Source organism: Cladosporium halotolerans (genome assembly GCF_011745625.1).
Source record: "Cladosporium halotolerans strain TM138-S3 chromosome Unknown Sca6, whole genome shotgun sequence".
NCBI classification, from domain to species: Eukaryota; Fungi; Ascomycota; class Dothideomycetes; order Cladosporiales; family Cladosporiaceae; genus Cladosporium; species Cladosporium halotolerans.
Genome location: NW_027191457.1, coordinates 858,480 through 877,318, shown reverse-complemented (window position 1 = coordinate 877,318; position 18,839 = coordinate 858,480). Strand labels below are relative to the sequence as shown.

Sequence of the window (18,839 nt, the reverse complement as noted above, 5' to 3'; positions counted from 1 at the left end):
CTAGGTGAGGTACGTAGCTCCTTTGCTGGCACATCGCGAAAGCATCTCGGCAATAAGGTCATCCGCTATCGTGATGAGGGGAAATGGTGGGTGGTCGGAGAGTCCGCCGGAGCTTCTCTTAAAGTTGGCGTTCTGTTTGAGCTACAATCTTTTGAGCTGCTTTCTGTGCAGTGATTGTCAATCGAGAGAACATATTTTTCGAACCGCAAATTATATTGAGTGAGCGAATATAAATCAGAATGGCGACCCAAACAAGGACTGCCCCGACCTCCGCCTCACACGTTCTGCCCACGTGCCATCAACCGGAAGAGTCAAAATCTGAACGTAAGAAATCCCGGCGAAACAACTGATCCAAGCTGATAAATTGTCAGTCGACTGGGCTGATCTCGTCACCCTCGACCTATCCCAAATTGACGCTCCAGGTGGGAAGCAGAAACTCGCAAAGCAGCTCGACGACGCCGTACACAGAGTCGGTTTCTTGTATTCTTCCCCGGTACCCGTCCACCGAGTATCAGCTGATACCACACCAGCTACATCACCAATTTCGGCTTGACCCAAGAACAAATCGACCGCCAATTCGCCATCGCCAAGAACCTCTTCAGTCTCTCGGAAGAAGAGAAGCTTCGCTACCGCGCCGACCTTGAGCATGGCAACTATTCAGGCTACAGGCCTCTCGGCTCCATCGAAGTTTTCCCAGGTCTAAGAGACAATATCGAGATGTACAACGTCTTCAAGTTCATCCCAGAGCTTTCTCGAACGCATCCCGAAGTCATCCGGCAGCACCGCGAGGAGATCGAGTCCTTCCAGCGCCACATCGCGCAAGATACGGTGCAGAAGCTGCTTACGCTCATCGCGATCGTGCTGGAGTTGCCGGAAGGCGCCTTGACGAAGGGCCATAGGTACGACGATGTTTCACATTGCCACCTGCGGTATATGCTCTACCACGCACGCTCTGCGGAAGTGAACGCCAAGTTCCAAGACGTCTACACGAAGGGCCACACGGATTTTGGATCGTTGACTCTGCTCTTCCGTCAGTCCATCGCGGCTTTGCAGATCCTCGCGCCGGATGGTGCGTGGAAATGGGTCAAGCCCTATCCCGGAAGCATTACCGTCAATATCGCGGATGTGCTGCAGTTTTGGAGTAACGGGTACTTGAAGTCGAGTGTACACAGAGTTGTGGCACCGCCACCTGACCAAGCACATCTCGATCGTTTGGGGCTCTTGTATTTCTTGCGCCCAGCGCATGACCTAGATCTGAAGACGCTTGATAGCCCGCTGCTGAGAAGATTGGGCCTGAAAGGGGATGACCACAGCGCGAGAGAAGGAGTGAAGGCGGGAGACTGGGTCAGGGCCCGAGTGAAGGGAAACTGGGACACAGCAAAAGATCGCAATGCCAAAGGCGGCGCAAGGGAAGAGGAAGAGGTCGTGGGTGGCGTGAAGGTCATCAAGTATTATGACTGAACAGTCTTTGTAACGCGAATTGAGTATGTTCCACATGGGAAGTGTCATTGATCTCGTATGGTCGGTCATGAATAATCCATCACCAGGTCTCTTGCTTGTACCGTCCAGCTTTCTCCATGCTGTCTAGGTAATGCTCAGCTTCCTCCCTGCTCAAGCTACCACTGTGTTCTGCCAGGACGTCCAAGAAAGCTTCACGAACACCTTTAGGCATATTCCCAGAGGATCCACAAACGTATATTCTGCCTCCACGCTCGTAAATAGCCTCGAAAATATTCTTGCCTTGGGTGCGAATCTGGTCCTGGACGTATTGCTTTGGCGCGTCCTTGTCTCGAGAGAATGCTGTGTACTCTTGAAGCCCCTCGGTTTCCGACAGCTTCTTCCATTCATCATGGAAAAAGTAATCAGACTCCTTACTGCGACAGCCGAAAACGAGTATGTCGCCCTGCAGACGTTTTCCAGATGGTGTTTTACCTTGCTCCCTTGCCCACAAGTGACGCTGATGTGTCATGGCCCGCATCGGTGCTAGTCCGGTACCCGGGCCGACCATCACAACAGGTGCCTCGAGCTCATTCGGTCGCACATCGAGATAGCCTTGTTGCATGCCGATGTTGATCTTTTGACCCGGTTGCAGCGTTGTAATGTATCTCGTGCAGACGCCGTGACGTCTTCGCCATTTGATAATGGGACTGGGCGGGTCCGCAATGGCGACAAGGAGCTGCACCCTGGTTCGTCCCTCGCTGTCTTGCTTGAACTCGCCTCCGCTGGCAATACTGAATTGCCGACCTCGCATCAAGGGCAATGCTGATAAAGCATATTGCCAGGGTATTTGAATGGTCGTGAAGTCCATCATGACCTCGAGGATCGTCCGCTTGGGTCGCGTCGTGTAGTCCCAGAGCTCATCAATCAACTCAGGGTTGGCGAGCTCCAGTAAGCGTTCTTTCTGATACTCTTCGTCCTCGGTGCTATTACCCGCGAAGTAAGCCAGATTGGCGAAGAAAGAACGTCGAGGTATGGACATGATGTCGATGACATTTTCTAAGAGCCATCGGATCGTCGTTGATCTGGCTGAGAGGTTTAGGTGCCTTAGCGGAGACGGTGCAACACTTTGGCTTCCAGTATCTGTCCTTGTCTGAACGACATCAAGCGGAAGATCAGCGACCTCCTCCCAACGCATGAGCTTGATGAACTCATCAACATCTGAAGGAAAGTTCTTCGGATAGACCACTGCCACAGCACCAGGACCGTAATCATAATGGCGGTCTAGCCTGAAATCCAGTAAACGGACATCTTGAAAGTGATCGGCCGCGGTGACTCGATCATTTGCGACAAGGTCGGCCAAATACGAGTCTTTGACAGGAACAGGATGAGTAGAGGGCGGGACTTGCTCCTTGTCTGCCTGTGTAGAAGATGCAACGGCTACGGCGGGCAAATCATTAATGGTAGAGCTCATGACTGCGTCAACACCACGCCCTGTCCCAAGATCGGTACCCTGTGCCTCACCGTTTGCGACTACAGAGCCATCTTGCTCTTGGCTTAGAGCAAGCTTCCATTTGGGCTCAAGGAACTCGGCCTCGCCCAAGGCTTCAACGTTATCCGGTAGAGGGAACGTTTCAAGCATGGCAGTTTTGAGCTGAACGATCCACTCGCGGAAACCAGCACTGTGGCCTTCTGGGTGCTGTTCATTGCCCTCACCACGCTCACAGAACGAAGTTGCACCAAGTTGTGACAAGCGTCCGCAAAGCATACGGTGGGCAACGTTATACCTCGGATAAGAGCTATCGCCCAGACCGAAAGATGTGAAACGCATTCTTCGGAGAACACCAGGTCTCAAAGCGCCGCTGAGCAACGTCTTCCAGAAAGCGCGGGCATTCTGGGGCATTTCTCCCTGGCCAGTAGTGGACAGGGCGAAGACGATCATTTTGTACTTGAGCAAATCACGGAGTTGGACAGAATCGAGATCCAGGACGGTAGCATCGAAGCGTAACCGCTCGGCCAATCGGCCGACCTCTTCGGCTACATCTTGGGCATTACCGGTCTCTGATCCATACAAGATCAGCGCCGTCCGGTCTTGCGTCTTCTGCTGAGACCTGACAAGGCAGTCAGCCAGAGACTCTATAGGTTGACCTGATCGATCGTTTCGTCGACATCGCTGGATGACTCAGGCGCCGGAAGCAATTTTTACGGCGCCTCGAGATTGCCATCACATGGCCAGGCCGCGATTGCTGCCAGCAAGGCATGTGACGGCGCTTGCTCCAGCGAAGGCGCGAGGTGAAGGATGACTCTTGCCGTACCTCGCAGCGATGCCTCCATTCACAGCAGGCGTGCTTCCCGTCGAGCCTGCGGTGTTCATCCCGGGGCGGACGGTGTAGGCGGGCGGTGAGAGTCTGTCACGGATCGCGGCCGGGTGTTGTTTGCGTGCGCAGGTGACGAGTGGCGGACGACTCACTTTGCGACCCTCCGGGCGTGTGAGGTCGAGATTTCGTTTGCCTCATGCGCCGTTGTCGCGTGCGCAACTGCCGCTGATTGGACCGCGCGCGCGTCGCTGGAAGGCAAAAGCAGGCTAGCGGCGCCTGCCGTCATCGCCCCCAGAATGGCCCGTGTGGCTGTTGCGACCTGGCCCAAATTTGAACGCAAGCCATCTCCTTTCCTCCGCTCCGTCATCAACAACTGTCAATCTGATCACCACCACCCTCTACCAACACAACACCAGGATCTTGGGCACGTAGCTACCCAACCAACTCTCGCCAATTCCGTTTCCACCAACAGGGCGGCCTCGACAAGTAATCACCCGAAGCACCGTTCACAGGCAGACCAACAGGCCTTCCTAGGACATCCACCCACAGACCTATCATCATCATGTCCGTCGAAGCTGCCACCGCCCAGATGGCAAACACCACCCTCAACGAGCCGACCGCTTCCGCCGAGGGCGCCTCCGTCGGCGCCGGCGGCGACAAGCCGATCAACGCGTCCCAGAACGAGGCCGTGATCGCCAGCGCGGCTGAGGGTAGGAGACTGTACATTGGAAACCTCGCCTACGCGACCACCGAGGGAGAGTTGAAGGACTTCTTCAAGGACTACCTTGTGTAGGTGCACACCTTTGATGGGAGTGATGGCAAATCCCGGCTGACACGTGCTTTCCCAGCGAGACCACCTCAATCCCCACCAACCCGCGCACCACTCGCCCGGTCGGCTACGCCTTCGTTGACGTGTCCACCTCCTCCGAGGCCGACCGCGCCATCCAGGAGCTCAACGGAAAGTCCATCCTCGACCGCAAGGTCTCCGTCCAGCTCGCCCGCAAGCCGGAGCCGGCTGCCGAGACCACCGAGGGCGGTGAGGGTGCGCCCAAGCGTCGCCAGTCCACCCGCGGCCGCGGCCGTGGCCGTGGTGGTCGCGCTGCCCGTAGCGGCCGCGGCAAGAAGGCTCAGGCTGGCGAGGGCGCCGTCAATGGCGAGGGCGAGGTCGCGACCAACGGCGCGCCCACCAACGTCCCTGGCCAGGCCGCCCCTCTGACTGAGACCACCAACGAGGCTCTGACCGCCAACGCTGGTGAGGAGGGTCTCACCGTCGACCCAAGCCAGACCGGCAAGACCAACGCCAACCGTCCCCGCAAGCAGCGGGGCCCGCCTGAGGATGGTGTCCCCAGCAAGACGAAGATCATGGTTGCCAACCTCCCGTACGATCTTCGCGAGGAGAAGGTGAGCACATTTCGGAGACCACACGCGTGCGAGAGTACAATGATGCTAACTGCCACATCTAGCTCCTCGAGATCTTCGCTGAGTACCAGCCGACCTCCGCCAAGATTGCCCTCCGCCCCATCCCGAAGTTCATGATCCGCAAGCTCCAGGCTCGCAACGAGCCCCGCAAGGGCCGCGGCTTCGGTTTTGTTACCCTTCCCACTGAGGAGGTGCAGCAGAAGGCCTGTGCCGATATGAACGGCAAGGAGATTGAGGGCCGCGAGATCGCTGTCAAGGTCGCCATTGACAGCCCTGGCAAGGAGGACGAGGACCCTAACGCGCCTCTCGAGGGTGCTGCCGAGACTGACGCTCAGCCGAGCACCGCCGAGGGCTCCGCCAGCGTTGACGCCCCGACTGCTGCTTAAGCGGTTGGGCCAGTCACGCGAATGGGTTGTGCCACTTCCGCCAACAGACAACTCTTTCAGCAACATCGTGTACTCAGCCAGCACTGGCTATAGTCAACAATTTTTTGCTTGCCAAAATTGGTGGAATGCGATTGAAACGAAAGGATGATCTCTCAGGCAGCATTTAGTTATGCATGGCTGAAAAAATTCAATTCTGTGATTGTGTATTAAGTGTAGTTTTAAAGTCGCGAATCGACTCTTCTGTCTCGTGCATCCTGCTCCAAAACTTGTGCGCAGTTCAAAGTGAAGTGTGCTTGTGAAAGGTAGTGGCAGCACCAGCAGTTGCGCCTCAGTTGCCCACCATCGGCAGATTATACCTTATGCTCGGAAAATGCCTTCGTCCTGTTTGCTCTCGTTCCATGAATGCACGCTCTCATCGCTGATTATGTCACGTATGCTTCGCGACGCGGTTCTCGTGGGCAAAACATGATCGGCGTCATGGCAGCCGCAACCTCGATGCTTTCTGGCCGAAGCCGGAATGCCGAGGTCTTCCCTAAGCCGCGCATCTACGATTCCCATCTCAAACGGACCTCACTCGCGACAGCCGAGCCTCACGAATCCCTACACCTCGAAAACACTCAAAATGTCCGGTATCAGAGTTCTGGTGCCCGTAAAGCGGGTCATTGACTATGCCGTACGTAAAACCAGGCCCTCCGAGCCGCAACAGTCACATGCCGAAGACTAGGCCATGTCACGGCACCTTTCCAGCAAAAGCTGACCCACCGCCCAGGTCAAGCCGCGCGTGAACAAGGCGCAGACCGCCGTCGAGACGCAGGGCGTCAAGCACAGCATGAACCCGTTCGACGAGCTCTCGATCGAGGAGGCCGTGCGCCTGCGCGAGCGCAAAAAGCCCGTCGAGGACATCCTCGCCTTCTCCGCTGGCCCGACCAAGTCGCAGGACATCCTGCGCACCGCCATGGCCATGGGCGCCGATCGCGGCATCCACGTCGTCGAGGAGAAGCAGGAGCTCGAGCCCTTGCACGTCGCCAAGGTGCTGCAGAAGGTCGTGGAGGAGGAGAACCGCAACCTGGTCATTCTGGGCAAGCAGAGCATCGATGACGATGCGGGACAAACGGGCCAGATGCTGGCGGGCCTTTTGGGCTGGTCGCAGGCGACGCAGGCGAGCAAGGTGGAGATTGAGGGTGACGAGTGCACTGTTACCCGCGAGGTGGATGGTGGCGTGGAGACGCTGAAGGCCAAGCTGCCCATGGTCATTACAACGGATCTGCGACTGAACGAGCCGAGATATGCGAGCTTGCCGAACATCATGAAGGCGAAGAAGAAGCCTCTGGTCAAGAAGAAGATGGAGGAGTACGGCATCGACCTCACGCAGAGGCTGAAGACCGTCAAGGTCACTGAGCCCCCGACCCGACAGGGCGGTGGCAAGGTGGAGGATGTCGATGGTATGATCTCCAAGTTGAAGGAGCTTGGCGCGCTATGATAGACGATCGCTGTATGGGTACATGTATTTTGGGTATGTGAATACTTCCACGCTTACCGGCCTTTCTGATCCTCGAGTCAACAACGGTGAGTACCTTGCGAATGCATGGACAAGGCCAACTGATGAAGTGATTCCAGTGCACTCAATTTGGTTGAGATCTTGGAATACGCGGCATCGAAACTTTCATTCGCGAGATTTGGCTTGAGGGTTTCATCGGTCATCGAAGTGAAGAATCATTGGATGCAGAAGGGCTGTGCGGAAAGCGAATGCAGCGCCTCATGAAATAAGCGCGCCTTTACTCTCATACGAATACCGAGTAACACAACTTCTATTGGAAATTCGATTACACTCCTGTGAGCCCGTGAAACCATGTATGAGACGATCGTTCTACAAAGGCCGTGTCCCTTCCGGGTCTATCGAAAAACGCCGTCGCTATGCTAATAATTACAGGTAGACATGAAGATCCATTTGTACATTAATCAGGTCGATGACTCACTCCAACAGGCCTCTTCTCTCAGGCAGTAGAAGGGTCAACCATTCTAGCAGCCTTAGGCCTGCCATCCATCCACGTGTTGTTTTGACCTCCCGCAGGAGCCTCCTCTCTGGCTTTGATATCCTCCCTCGCAACTCTGACCAGCATGTTCACCAGCTTGGAGCCGAAGAAAGCCGACTCCTTCAGCTGCTTCTGGCGCCAGTAGCGTGCCGCCACATACCACTCTCTTAGACGTGCCTTTGTCTCCGGCTCCGCACAAGTCAAGGGCACCCCGCTCACTGAGAACTGGAGCTTTTGAGCGCGTTTGAGCGCGACCAGAAACCCGAGGTCGATCGCGACATCTTTCTGCAGGACTTCGTCGACTATCGACTGCATCCCGGACAGATTACGTCGACTGGCGAATCCAGAAAACCACACGGTATAAGTGGTGATGTCGAGGGGATGCTCGGTCGCCCACTCTGAGTTTGCGATCGTGCTCAGGAGATTGAGACTGTGCTTTGCGAAGCCGGCTTTGTTCATAGCGTGTGCGGCCATTGTGGCGACATGGTGCTTTGCGTGCAGGCCATTTGACTGGTTTGTGCGGTAGTAGTCGATGACGCTGTTGCGGAGGCCTGCGGCGGTCTTCCTGTCCATGTAGGACGTGTGGCGTATCTGATCCATGATTAGAGGTGCCATGGCGCAAGTGACGTTCATGCCGGCTATTTGGGCATCAGACATGATGCGTTCAGCTTCATTCCTGTTTCCGCGCAAACGCAGACTAGCCTCGACGGCGACCTCGAGAGCGATGGGTGAGTGAGGGAGACCGGTTGGGCCTAGCGAATCCGTGTACACACTGAGAGCGGCTTCATTCTCTCCAAATGAGAGGTGACTGATCATCTGCCTTGTAACGTCGCTGGCAATCTGGCTTTGGGTACGCGATGTAGATGTTGAAGTTGCAACATTGCGGGTGCTGCCCGTAGGGACTTCCGAAGTTTCGGGCTCAGATACGGCGACGCCTTGACTATATTGCACTTGCGGCGCTTTTTCTGTGTCTTCCGATGGCGTGCGATGGTTTGTCATCGTTTCGATCTCCCGCGGAGGCTTCTCTGAACCGTGGGAGATGGCTGTAAGCTCAGACTGTATCGAGTCGAAGTCGACTCCCGCCATGTGATCTCTCGCTGGTGAGGAGTCTTCAGAGTGATCTTGCAGTAAAATCTCCTCATTTTCGACCTCGCCAGGTAATAAGACAAGACCATCCCGATCAAGGGCACGTAAGAAGGGTTCCAGCAACTCTCCGCGTCTCTGCAGACCGCCTTTCTGGAGACTGATGCTCTTCCTGAAATCGTATCCAATGGCCTCGAGCATGACCTTTAAGAGATTTCCGCTGCGCAGCGAAGGCACTTGGGTCAGATATCGAAGGAAGTAAGTAACTTTCTGATGTGATTGCCTTGAGTCCAGATACCAACGCTTCATCAGGACAGCTGCGAGGTTGGCATCAAGCTTCAGGTGGCTGCCGATTGCTCTAGGGAACCGGAGCCAGTATTCCAGAAGCGATCTAGCCTTCTTGGTGACAAAGCTCGAAAGCATGATCTCCCAAGTTGACTTGTTTGGGAGAAATCCAAGATGTTTCATCGCGTCCTCGACCAAATCTGACAATTCGTGTGCAGTGTGGGCCTTTGAGAAAAGGTGCAACATGTTGTTAAACGCCCTGGTCGTGATTCCTGTCCATTTGATCATTGAAGGGTTGTCTTCCACCACTCCTAAGAGACGTCTAACGGCGGGCCAATTGTCCTGTTTCGCAAGTGCCAAAGCTGTGAGAGCGGCGACATTGCCCTCAGTATCAGCCCTGCTCCGATAAGTCAAAGCTTTCATTGCGTCAACAGGCCGATTGGCACTGATATCAACTTCAACCATTGCTATGATCATTGGGCGCAGAGTTCGTCTGCCAGCACCAGCTTCAGTAAACTCTCGCAACGCTTGATGGAAATCCGATTCGACGAGATCGAAGTTTCGCGTGGCCTTCCATTTTGCCCTCAATGAGAATGCTTTCGCAAGAATGCTGTTCTCAACAACAGATGCGCGCAGTTCCGGGTGCACTTTGTTGTAGTACGCCCTAAAGGTTTCGAAGCTGGAGCTGGTCTCCGCAAAACATCGGGCGAGGCACATGTAGCTGTGCGTGCTGAGGTTGTTATGTCCCAGCGCATCTGGGGATCTCCGATCGAATAGGCTTCGCAAGAGCCCTGTGCCGCCTGTATCAAAACAAACTCGGATGAAGTCGTCTTTCTGTGCGCGGAGCTGGTAGTTGAGATTGCGGGACTGCTTGAATCGCAACATGCGGACACAGAGCGAGAAATGGCGTGCTTTGAGAGCAGCGTCGAAGAGCTCTTTATCAAGCTTTTCGTCTGTTTTCCGATAGAACCCTTGAGCTTCCATTGCCATGCACCAAAGATTGATGGCCGGAGACAGGTGGCCCTCCTCGACAAGCAGCCTACATTCCTGCCCAACAATGCCACCAAACTCTTCACCCTGATCTGCCATCTCAGGAGGAATAGAGATGCTGCCGATCAACGACCCGTAAGGCGGAAACCCCAACTCCATGTCTAGAGGTCTTTCCTGCTCGGGATGTTCATCCATTTTCAAGGCTTCTGCGCGTAATCTCAAGTCAAGCCTCATCCTCTCTGACGGCGGCAAAAGTCTGTACACTTCTGTTGCGAATAAGTCTGAGAAATACTGCACGAGCATGCCTGGTCGCATCTTGGTCAAGATACTTGGGAACAACTTGATAGTTTCGCTCAGGTCTTCAGCATTGAGTGCGTTCGTGGCAATCTTCCATAGATGGAGCGATCTTGTCAGGTTGACAGCTCCGCTGTCGTAACACAAACGCAATAAATTGTTCGCAATTCGGCAGGCGTGCTGCATTTCCATCCTCGATTGGCTTTTCACATCCACTTTGTCGAAGAATAGGTTGACATCTTTCGATAGAAGCTTGTACCATGATTCTTTGTCGCCGAAATCTGATGTATCCCAGAGGTGGCGCGTGCCAAATTCTTTCGCAACCCGTTCAAAGCTGACCTCAGGATTGCGATATGCTCTGCCCTTCTCGCTGGCGTGGAAAAGTCGTCTTCTTGGTTCTTGGGGCTTTAGCTGCCCTTTGTTCGGCCTTGTCTTGGGTTCAGGCCTCTGGTATGATATCCATTGCAATGGAAACGGCTTCCCTCCAGATAGAACAGTGCTGCCGTTTGTATCAAAATCATCCTCCTGGAGTCCTGAGTCCTCAGCGAGATGCCGAACCGACGGCTGGTCCAGTCGCCCGTTCCGCCGATCCAGTCCCCTCTTACCCACAGGTTCCCGACTCCTATGCTCTTCAACAAACTCCGGCGTTCCCGACCTGCGAACCCGCCTCCTCTTCCTCCCCTTCCCCTCCGACCTTTCAACAGTAATCCCATACTCTTCCTCAACCACACTCGGCAACTCCGGCATCTTCGCGCCCTCCCAACCCCCCGACCTTAACTCACCACCCCTCCTCTCTCCCCCAACAAGCCTCTTCTCCTCCCAATCCCCCCTCTCAACACCCTCCGGCCTCCAGGTCATGGCCTCCTCCTCAAACTCCGCCTGCTCCCTCACAGCCAGCGCGGCCGCGCCGCGCGCATACCGCGGGCTCTGCCGAATCCTTCTCGCATTGTCCGCGACCCTCTGAACAATCTGCGTTCGCCGCCGCCGCTCCTCCGCGCACAACGCGCCTATGCCGACGGCAGTGCCGGAGGAGATGTAGGCGAGCTGGTAGAGGACGCGGAGGGTGGCGGCGGAAGGGGCGCGGGGTCGGGTCGGGGGTGGGAGCATAGCTGCTGGGCCATGGTATTTTTTTGTGGTTGTCTGCGAGTTTATGAGAGGCCCATTGCGGGAGGGTTGGTCGATGTGGGATTCGTGGCTGCAATGGGCAGGGTCTCGAGGGCGAGATCTCGAGGAAGTTCGTCGGCGGTTGGAGATCGGCCGAGAATTTTCCGCTGGATATTGTAGATCTTCGTCCTGTGTATTCTGTGATTGCACGGTCGAGTTATCACGCGATCTCCCGCAAATGAAAACGGAAACATGTCATTCACGTGCCTTGTGATGGGGATATTCTCATCTCTCGGTTCTCACCTCTATCGCGGCACAATCGCACCCTGTGTCACGCGAACGAGCGATACCAATTCGGCGGAGAAGCCCGGCGTTCAGCGGACATGAGCCTCAACTACTACACAGATAGTGACATCAACCATATACCAAAGATTCAAAAAACACAAAATTGATGGCCATGAAAAAAGCCGTCTTGATTCCCGTCATAATCCAAATCCTCCATATCCTATCGCCAAGGGGGGGTATCAAAATCATTGCGCCTTGGCGTCCTGCTTCGCCATGCGCAACCGCATCATCTCCTCCGCGTGCCGGGCCATATACGACTCGCCCAGCGACCCGGCCGTGAACGAGCCCTTGCTCACCGGCCGCGCGTAGCTCGACCCGTAGATGCCCGTCTCCTCCGCGTTCGCCGCCGCGCGCGTGTAGTCCCTCCCCGTGTATCCTGGATCGCGAATGACGGAGGGGCGGCGGAAGCCGGGGTTCGTGGGCTGCTGCGAGGCGCTGGCGGACTCCGGGCGGAACTCGAGGTGTTCGGTTTCGGATTCGAGCTCGGGCTCGCTGGCTGGCTCGGTGGTGTATAAGCCGTCTGGTTCTTCGTCGGGGTCGGCGGGCGGCGCGGTGGGTTCCGGGAGAGGAGATTGCGAGATGCGGCCTGCGATGCCGCTGCCGATTTCCTCTTCGAAGTCGTCGTCCATCTCGAAATCGGGGAATTTCTCTGTTTCGTCGTCGTCGGGCTCTTCCATGTGCCAGAATTCGCCAATGTCGTCGCCGGGGTACTTCGAGGGCGCTGAGCGAGCGGGTTGCGGAGCGCGTGCGGTGGCGGTCTCTTCTTCGTGAAGAGCTTTGATCCCGCCGATGCCGTTGACGGCAGGTTTGGTGAGATTTGTTGTGACGACGAATTGTTGTGGTGTTTCTTGATTTGGCGATTCAGATCGGGGCGAGGAGACCTGTGATGTTGGAGGTGTTGTTCTTGTTCTTGAGTGAGAGGGTGTACTATTATTGGTCATCATGAGCGGCACGTTGTCTGAGGGTGCGACTATGGTATCGCCAACTGCGAGAGAAACGCGCTTTCGCTTGGGCCTCGCTTGGTCTGACGGCGACTTCATGGCGGATATTAGCTTTCCGTCGACAGATGAGCCGGATGAGGACGTGCGATGCGCAAGGTGCAAATGCGCAGGCCGTTTCCCTTGCGCATGCGGAGCAAGAACGACCGTATCCGAGTTTGCCCGATGTACCGCGACTTCGACGGCTTTTGTGTCTTTGTTTCCGATCATGTCCGGCGCTGACTCTGTGCGCAAAACGCTCTTCAATCTCTCATCCTCGCTGGTCTCCAATGCAGGCAGAAATTGGGGTGTGAAGACGCCGACGAACTCCTGGCGATCGTCGCTTGTCCGGCGATCAGTGACGGCGGAAGTTGCGGAAGCGGCCTGCGCAACCGGGGGGCGCGCATCTTCTTCGACAGCGGTGGTGTCAGAGTCGCGCCGCGATCCTTTGCGCAAAAGCGTGTCTACCGCAGACAAAGAAGATTTGCTGTGCGGTTCTTCAGCGGAGCTCCTGCGCGGTTGTGCGCTGCTTGTGTCTTGCGCGCGGTACTGCAACTTGACGTCCTTCTCAAATTGGCGGTATTCGCGCTCCTTGGCCGCTATGTATTTGTGTATTGACTCGTCGAGCTGCTTGCGCTTTTGCTCCAGCTGGTCCAGGTATTCCTGAGGCAGGCCTGCCTCGGCCAACGACTTGCGAAAGGACGAGCGCCGGGGGAGATTGTCGCGGCCGGCTATCTCAGCCATGGCGGTGTAGCGAAGTTTTCGGTGCGGCGCATGTGACTGTTATTCGCGCTGCGGTATCAGACAACGTGAGTCGAGATAGGTAAAGTTCTGCGATCGTCAGGATGATGCGACGCGAAGAATCGAGGTAGCGCGCTCGTCGCAGCCGCAGCTGTGTCGCGAAGTCAAGCCGAGGCAACGGTGTTTCGACGTGTTGCGCGAGGCGTGACGGTGTGTCGAGGTGAGAGAGAGAGCCCAGCTAAGCGACGAGCCCGACGCTTGTGGCGGTACGGAGGGAAGGTAATTCTGAGCTGCCATGCCAGCACGCGTGTATATTCAGATCTCTAGTGGGTCTTGCAGGCGTCTAGATCGCCGACGGTAAAGCTTCTCTGCCAACCCTTACCGCTCTGGGCGGCTGCCCCTCACCGTCAGGAGGGATATCGCGGGTTCCCATGGAAGGCTACATTAAGAAGCACACTCGTCCCGGCTTTTCGCGGAGCGGCCGCCAGCCCTGTGCTCGTGCGCTGCTCGCTCAGCATCAAGTGCTATCGCCTGTACGGCTGCGATCAGCCTGCTACACAGCAATGTCTCGGCGGAGATTGCGATGATCACCGGCTGCAATGCCCCGGTGGTTCGCGGGCAAGGCAGGCTACGCTACATAGGCTGATCGCTTGCGACGTCGCCAGAGGGCAACCCTTCGCTTACGGCAGGCGTCCACGCCTTCACATGGCATGTGTACATCGACAGCCACAGCTGTAGCTGTGTAAGTGCATGCAGCGTGCCGCACGCGCCTCGACGCCGTGCCGATGGAGTGGTAACCATTGCTGCGAAACGAACGGCGCCCGTGCCGCAATCTACTGCACGTGGGCGTATCATCGTCGGTCGGTATCGGGAGCCTTGCGCCAAGAGCTCTTGTGGCGTACAGTGACAGACGTGGTATACGGCCTCAGGTACCTGCGAAACCCCTTAATACCGGGGCCAAAAAGGGAGGAGTCTGTCGAGTACCAAGATACGCACCGGCGTGCTGCATCGCTGAGGTCGAAACCGGTAACCCCAGCCCAAGTATATGACATGTCAGTCACGTGCCGTCGGATGCCGGCGGAACCTCCGCACGCACAACTTCCAGTATCTCGCAGAGCTCAGCGAGTGCTTGAACGTGTCGCCTGCCGCAGCGACAGGTAGGTAAACAATTAATCAAGTTAGAGTGGAGCCGTGTTCCCCATCGTACGACGTCACCGCCAATGCTCGTGCGGGCGCTCGCTGGGAAATCCAGTTCATCATGCGCAAATCCCGCGCCACCGATGGATCGAAATGCGCAATGATCACAAGGCCAGCGCTGCAGCGTCACGGAGCCAATTCCGAGCGGGTCTAGAATTCGTCCATGCTGCATGTTGCGCAGACGGAATCCGCCCAAGAATGCTTGAGGTCGTGGAGTAGTGTAGAATAGTGGCCTCACGCGAGCTCTTGGTCGGATTCCGCAATTGACTTTGACGCAAATGCACGTCGAGCAAGCTACCTAGACAATTGCCTTAGGTGTTCGAGGCGTTTCTAGCCGGCGGGCGCCCCGTGGGCCGCCGCTCTCCAGTGCGGACTTCAAACACGGCCCAGGCGAAGTCGCAGGGCTGCGCACAGTTTTGTGAGGTGCTTTGGAAAGCAACCCTACGAGTGCTTCGATTTCCCGCGCCTGTCACGATCTAGTGAGCATCACAGTGATGCCACGGGCCGTTGAGCGCTGATTTCGCCGACTGGGGTAGACATTTTGCGCCTTTCTCGACGACGTATGCACGCAGCCCAGCCGAGCGTTCAAAGACAGCCATACAGACGACCGCGACACCGCGTTCGTCGTCACCCGCCGCATTGCACTGCGGGCGTTGGACAGGAGCCAGGTCCGCCGTCGGCCACACACGCGAGATCGGGCGCGGTGGGCGACGTCAAGCAGGCGAAAAGGGCCTCACCTCTCGACCAGGCTGAACCCTCGAGCAACTCACAGCGCGCCGGTGCCAAGTCCGACCTCGAAATCATTCGCCAGCAGCACCTCTGCGCCTGCTACCTGAGATCCAAGGTGTTGTCGCCAGCACGTACAGACCCTCGGCGTCACACCCAGCGTCATCAGACTCAAAGTTCGCCGCCCGCCGCCTGCGTCTGGCGTTTTTGGCACTGCGTCTCGCGCACGCGCTCTGTTTTCCCACTCCCATCCAGACGCTGCTCCGGTAAGACACAGGCCTGCAGCGACCTGCTCACCACGACCCTGTCCTCCGCCCTCCATAGCGGCCGCCCCCCTGTCCTCGACGCCCGCCAGCGCCGCAGGCTGACCGGCACTGCACCTGGCCTGCACGCCCACCGCCATTGAGCTGGATCGCGTGGGCTCCCGACCACACCCAGTACCTCGCCGGGGCTCGACGCCCAACCGTTTGAACGCCGCCGTATTGTCCTCTCGGTCATTGCCGTGCGTTCACTCTGTCATCGAGTCCGCCAAACGCCTTGCACCTTTTTGAAGCTTCTCCAACCGAATCATTAAAAGCGTAGCTCTCTGCCAAGCACACTGGGCCCGAGTTGAACGTATTACTTGCCTTATCATCTTATCGTTCCGAATTCCGCCAGGGTTAACCCAGATCTCAACTCGCAACGAGTCGCAGTGATGTCTACCCCGCGAGAGTCCGTGGAGTCGAGCGAGGGCTCCCAGCGCCGGGAGAGGGCTGCCATCGCCGCTCAAGCATGTCAAACATGTCGAAATCGCAAGAGCAAGTGTGACGAACAGAGACCGAAATGTACGTACCGTCGAAGCCCCTTTCCGCGCCTGTAGACCTGACGTATTTCTAGGTGGTCTGTGTCGGAGACTGAACGTCACTTGCCAATATCGCGAACCTCTACCAACCAAGTAGGTACTCTCACGACTGGGGTCGCATGATGACAAGCCTCGGATCTCTAACGCCTGCGACAGGAAAGACAAGACCATGGTGCATATTCTAGATGCTCTTACGAGACTGGAGACGAAATTCGACAATCTCGCTCTAGGCCAAGGCAGCACCTCAACACCGGACATTGCGACTAGAACTTCAACTACATATCCGAGCTCAAGATCTTCTGGCAAACAAACGCAGGGTGAAGCAGTGTCGTCGCGGCGAAAAGAATCAATCGAGCTCCCGCGAACTTACGATCACTTAACAGTCCCGCACAAGGTCATCCTGTGGCCGAGCATTTACATTTGCCTGATGAATTCTGGCGTTAGTGCTGCCGCCGACTTGCAGCATATCCTCCAAGAAGGGACGCCTTGGTTCATCAGACTGGAAATGAACAAACATCCAGACTCGCTACCGTTCGACCCATGTCTCCAGAGCGTTCGCATCGACACACCGCCCTCCAACACAGGCTATTCCACCAGATACGCGTTCCCCAGCCTTACGATACAACAGATTCAGGAGTATACGGAAGCCTACTTCAACACTTTCAACGTCCTCTGCCCTATACTGAATTACGATGTGTTCGCAGATGAAGTCGTGGCACGCCTTTTACGGGAGGGCTATTCTGACGGCGATCCTCAAGCGGTTCTAGCTCTCATGGTGTTTTCCCTTGGACAAGTCGCGATTGAAGGAGTCTTCGGGCAACCCATATCCACTGAAAACGGACTGCCAAGTGGGTTTCGCGGCGGCACGCGCGCAAAGCCTCCAGGCATTGAGATTTTCAATGAAGCTAGACGGCGACTCGGCTTTGTGGTCAACACGTGTAGCCTGGAGAACGTGCAGATCCTATTGTTGCAGGCCACGTATTATGAATCGTGCTCTCGCCATCTTGACTTTTGGCGCAGCACAGTCGCAGCGTCTATGGCCTGCCAGGTGCTCATCAAATGCGCGAACATTGACTGGTCCACGCAAGTTGGAGATATGGTGAAGCGAGCCTATTGGGCGTGCATTTTGAGCGAAGATCTGTATCATCTGGATCTGGATCTACCCCAAACTGGAATTCACACTCTGGAGGACGAAGTCCCGTTGCCATACTTTCACGAAGCTCACGATTCGAATGGCCGTAATAACGGCACAGAAGAGCGTTCTCATTTCCAATACCATTTCCTCGCCATGATCGCTCTCAGGCGACTTATCGCTCGCATACATGGCGTTATACACGAATGTACGTGATCTCTGGCCCAATGATCAATTGCCTTTTACTGACAGTCATTCAGCATCCGTCACACAAGCCGAAGCCTCCGACGACTACGGCGGGCCTCCTGTGCCCGTCATCCGAGAAATGGCTCGCCAGCTAGATTCCTGGCGCTCTCTACTCCCTAGGCCTCTCCAATGGCTCGACACAGACATGCTCGACTTCCCCAGCTTCGACCCACACAGTCGCCGCCCCAACGAACCCCTCTTCTCTCCCGACCAAGGCTCAGTCCCCATCGGACACCGATACAATCTTGACGTGGTAACAGCACAGCTCCGCACACGATTCTACTACGCCCGCTTCATGATGTTCCGACCCTTCATCTACAAAGCCCTGCATTTCCCCGAGCTCATGGGAGAAGAGGACGCCAGCTGCTGCGCGCTCGCCGTTCAGTCCGCCTGCCTCTGGCCTCTGGCCATGGCGCCGCCGAAGAACAAGAAGCGCCTCGTGCCGCACCTGTTCACCTGGACACAGAACTTCCTCGGTATCCTCCTGATCCTGCGCATGACGCGGGAGAACCCCGTGCTGCGCGAGATCTGCGACAAGCACGTGAACGCAGACGACCTCAACCGCACAGCGACGCTCATGCTAGACTGGATGCGCGACGTGAAGCAGGTCGACGGCATCGCCGACTGGAGCTGGAACATATTGGAGCCGATGTTTGCTGGAGGCAGGACGGTATTCTGAGATGTCTCGGAGTGTGAACAAGACGCAAAAGTACCTACCATTTTGCCACCACGTCGTACCCGCGAGGGGACGGTTTCGCCATAGTATAGCATGGTGGTTATGGAGTTTGGTGGCAAATGCATGCATGACAGGTTTTTTCAGAACCCTTAGCGATGGCGTTGGCAATTTTGTTGAATAGCATTAGCCGGAGGTGCATGGAGGGAAGAACGACGATGGCAGAAAAGTAAAGGTTGTCTAGCTTTTGTAATGCGTTTGTATCTAATCTCATGATGCTGGCTTCCGCATTGCCTGAACATTATGGCGTTTGGTCTCTCCTTAGAATATGAACGTCAATAGCATAGATCTTAACATGTGCTCCAAAATCGTTGAACATTACGCACGCGTGGTTGAACAACAAATACATCTATAATAAGGGTACCTTGCAGAATCCAGCCTCGATAAAATACCCTGCCCCACCCGCACGTTTCGCGACCCTGCTTCGTTCCCCGCGACCGCGCGCGCGGGTGACGAAACAGGCACATGCGACGCGGCGACCGCCGACTTTCTTCGAGACGCTCTTTGCTGCCGCCTATCCAGCCTGAACATTTCTCTTCTCCTCCCACCTCT

The 18,839-nt window shown here is 56.1% G+C and overlaps 7 protein-coding genes across 7 annotated transcripts; 4 read left to right on the top strand and 3 right to left on the bottom strand.

The window, feature by feature from the left end:
* Positions 1-184: 184 nt before the first annotated feature.
* WHR41_02644 (uncharacterized protein) lies at positions 185-1,614 on the top strand. The gene is made up of 3 exons (XM_069371250.1): positions 185-324; positions 372-480; positions 531-1,614. The coding sequence occupies exons 1-3, from the start codon at positions 240-242 to the stop codon at positions 1,459-1,461; spliced, it is 1,125 nt and encodes a 374-aa protein (XP_069231717.1). The 5' UTR covers positions 185-239; the 3' UTR covers positions 1,462-1,614.
* Positions 1,541-3,921, bottom strand: tah18 (NADPH-dependent diflavin oxidoreductase 1; the record flags this gene model as incomplete). Its single annotated transcript, XM_069371249.1, has 2 exons — positions 3,753-3,921; positions 1,541-3,548 (listed from the first exon to the last, which is right to left on the bottom strand). The coding sequence occupies exons 1-2, from the start codon at positions 3,809-3,811 to the stop codon at positions 1,541-1,543; spliced, it is 2,067 nt and encodes a 688-aa protein (XP_069231719.1). The 5' UTR covers positions 3,812-3,921.
* A 396-nt stretch (positions 3,922-4,317) lies between these two features.
* Positions 4,318-5,812, top strand: WHR41_02642 (uncharacterized protein; the record flags this gene model as incomplete). The annotated part of the gene is made up of 3 exons (XM_069371248.1): positions 4,318-4,544; positions 4,604-5,156; positions 5,219-5,812. 3 exons carry the CDS (start codon positions 4,318-4,320, stop codon positions 5,558-5,560), a joined length of 1,122 nt encoding a protein of 373 aa, XP_069231718.1. The 3' UTR covers positions 5,561-5,812.
* A 298-nt stretch (positions 5,813-6,110) lies between these two features.
* On the top strand, positions 6,111-7,434 carry WHR41_02641 (uncharacterized protein). The gene is made up of 3 exons (XM_069371247.1): positions 6,111-6,233; positions 6,330-7,126; positions 7,178-7,434. The coding sequence occupies exons 1-2, from the start codon at positions 6,183-6,185 to the stop codon at positions 7,038-7,040; spliced, it is 762 nt and encodes a 253-aa protein (XP_069231721.1). The 5' UTR covers positions 6,111-6,182; the 3' UTR covers positions 7,041-7,126; positions 7,178-7,434.
* Positions 7,435-7,554: 120 nt separating this feature from the next.
* Positions 7,555-11,352, bottom strand: WHR41_02640 (uncharacterized protein; the record flags this gene model as incomplete). Its single annotated transcript, XM_069371246.1, has 1 exon — positions 7,555-11,352. The coding sequence occupies one exon, from the start codon at positions 11,350-11,352 to the stop codon at positions 7,555-7,557; it is 3,798 nt and encodes a 1,265-aa protein (XP_069231720.1).
* A 527-nt stretch (positions 11,353-11,879) lies between these two features.
* On the bottom strand, positions 11,880-13,415 carry WHR41_02639 (uncharacterized protein; the record flags this gene model as incomplete). The annotated part of the gene is made up of 1 exon (XM_069371245.1): positions 11,880-13,415. The coding sequence occupies one exon, from the start codon at positions 13,413-13,415 to the stop codon at positions 11,880-11,882; it is 1,536 nt and encodes a 511-aa protein (XP_069231770.1).
* Positions 13,416-14,986: 1,571 nt separating this feature from the next.
* Positions 14,987-18,595, top strand: WHR41_02638 (uncharacterized protein). Its single transcript, XM_069371244.1, has 4 exons — positions 14,987-16,159; positions 16,212-16,269; positions 16,333-17,516; positions 17,569-18,595. Exons 1-4 carry the CDS (start codon positions 16,030-16,032, stop codon positions 18,231-18,233), a joined length of 2,037 nt encoding a protein of 678 aa, XP_069231771.1. The 5' UTR covers positions 14,987-16,029; the 3' UTR covers positions 18,234-18,595.
* Positions 18,596-18,839: the final 244 nt, after the last annotated feature.

Coding starts and splice junctions, on each gene's coding strand:
- WHR41_02638 (XM_069371244.1), top strand. CDS start 16,030: ATGTCTACCCCGCGAGAGTCCGTGGAGTCGAGCGAGGGCTCCCAGCGC. Junction 16,270..16,332: donor CGCGAACCTCTACCAACCAA/GTAGGTACTCTC, acceptor CGCCTGCGACAG/GAAAGACAAGACCATGGTGC. Junction 17,517..17,568: donor ACATGGCGTTATACACGAAT/GTACGTGATCTC, acceptor ACAGTCATTCAG/CATCCGTCACACAAGCCGAA.
- WHR41_02641 (XM_069371247.1), top strand. CDS start 6,183: ATGTCCGGTATCAGAGTTCTGGTGCCCGTAAAGCGGGTCATTGACTAT. Junction 6,234..6,329: donor AGCGGGTCATTGACTATGCC/GTACGTAAAACC, acceptor CCCACCGCCCAG/GTCAAGCCGCGCGTGAACAA.
- WHR41_02644 (XM_069371250.1), top strand. CDS start 240: ATGGCGACCCAAACAAGGACTGCCCCGACCTCCGCCTCACACGTTCTG. Junction 325..371: donor GGAAGAGTCAAAATCTGAAC/GTAAGAAATCCC, acceptor ATAAATTGTCAG/TCGACTGGGCTGATCTCGTC. Junction 481..530: donor GTACACAGAGTCGGTTTCTT/GTATTCTTCCCC, acceptor ATACCACACCAG/CTACATCACCAATTTCGGCT.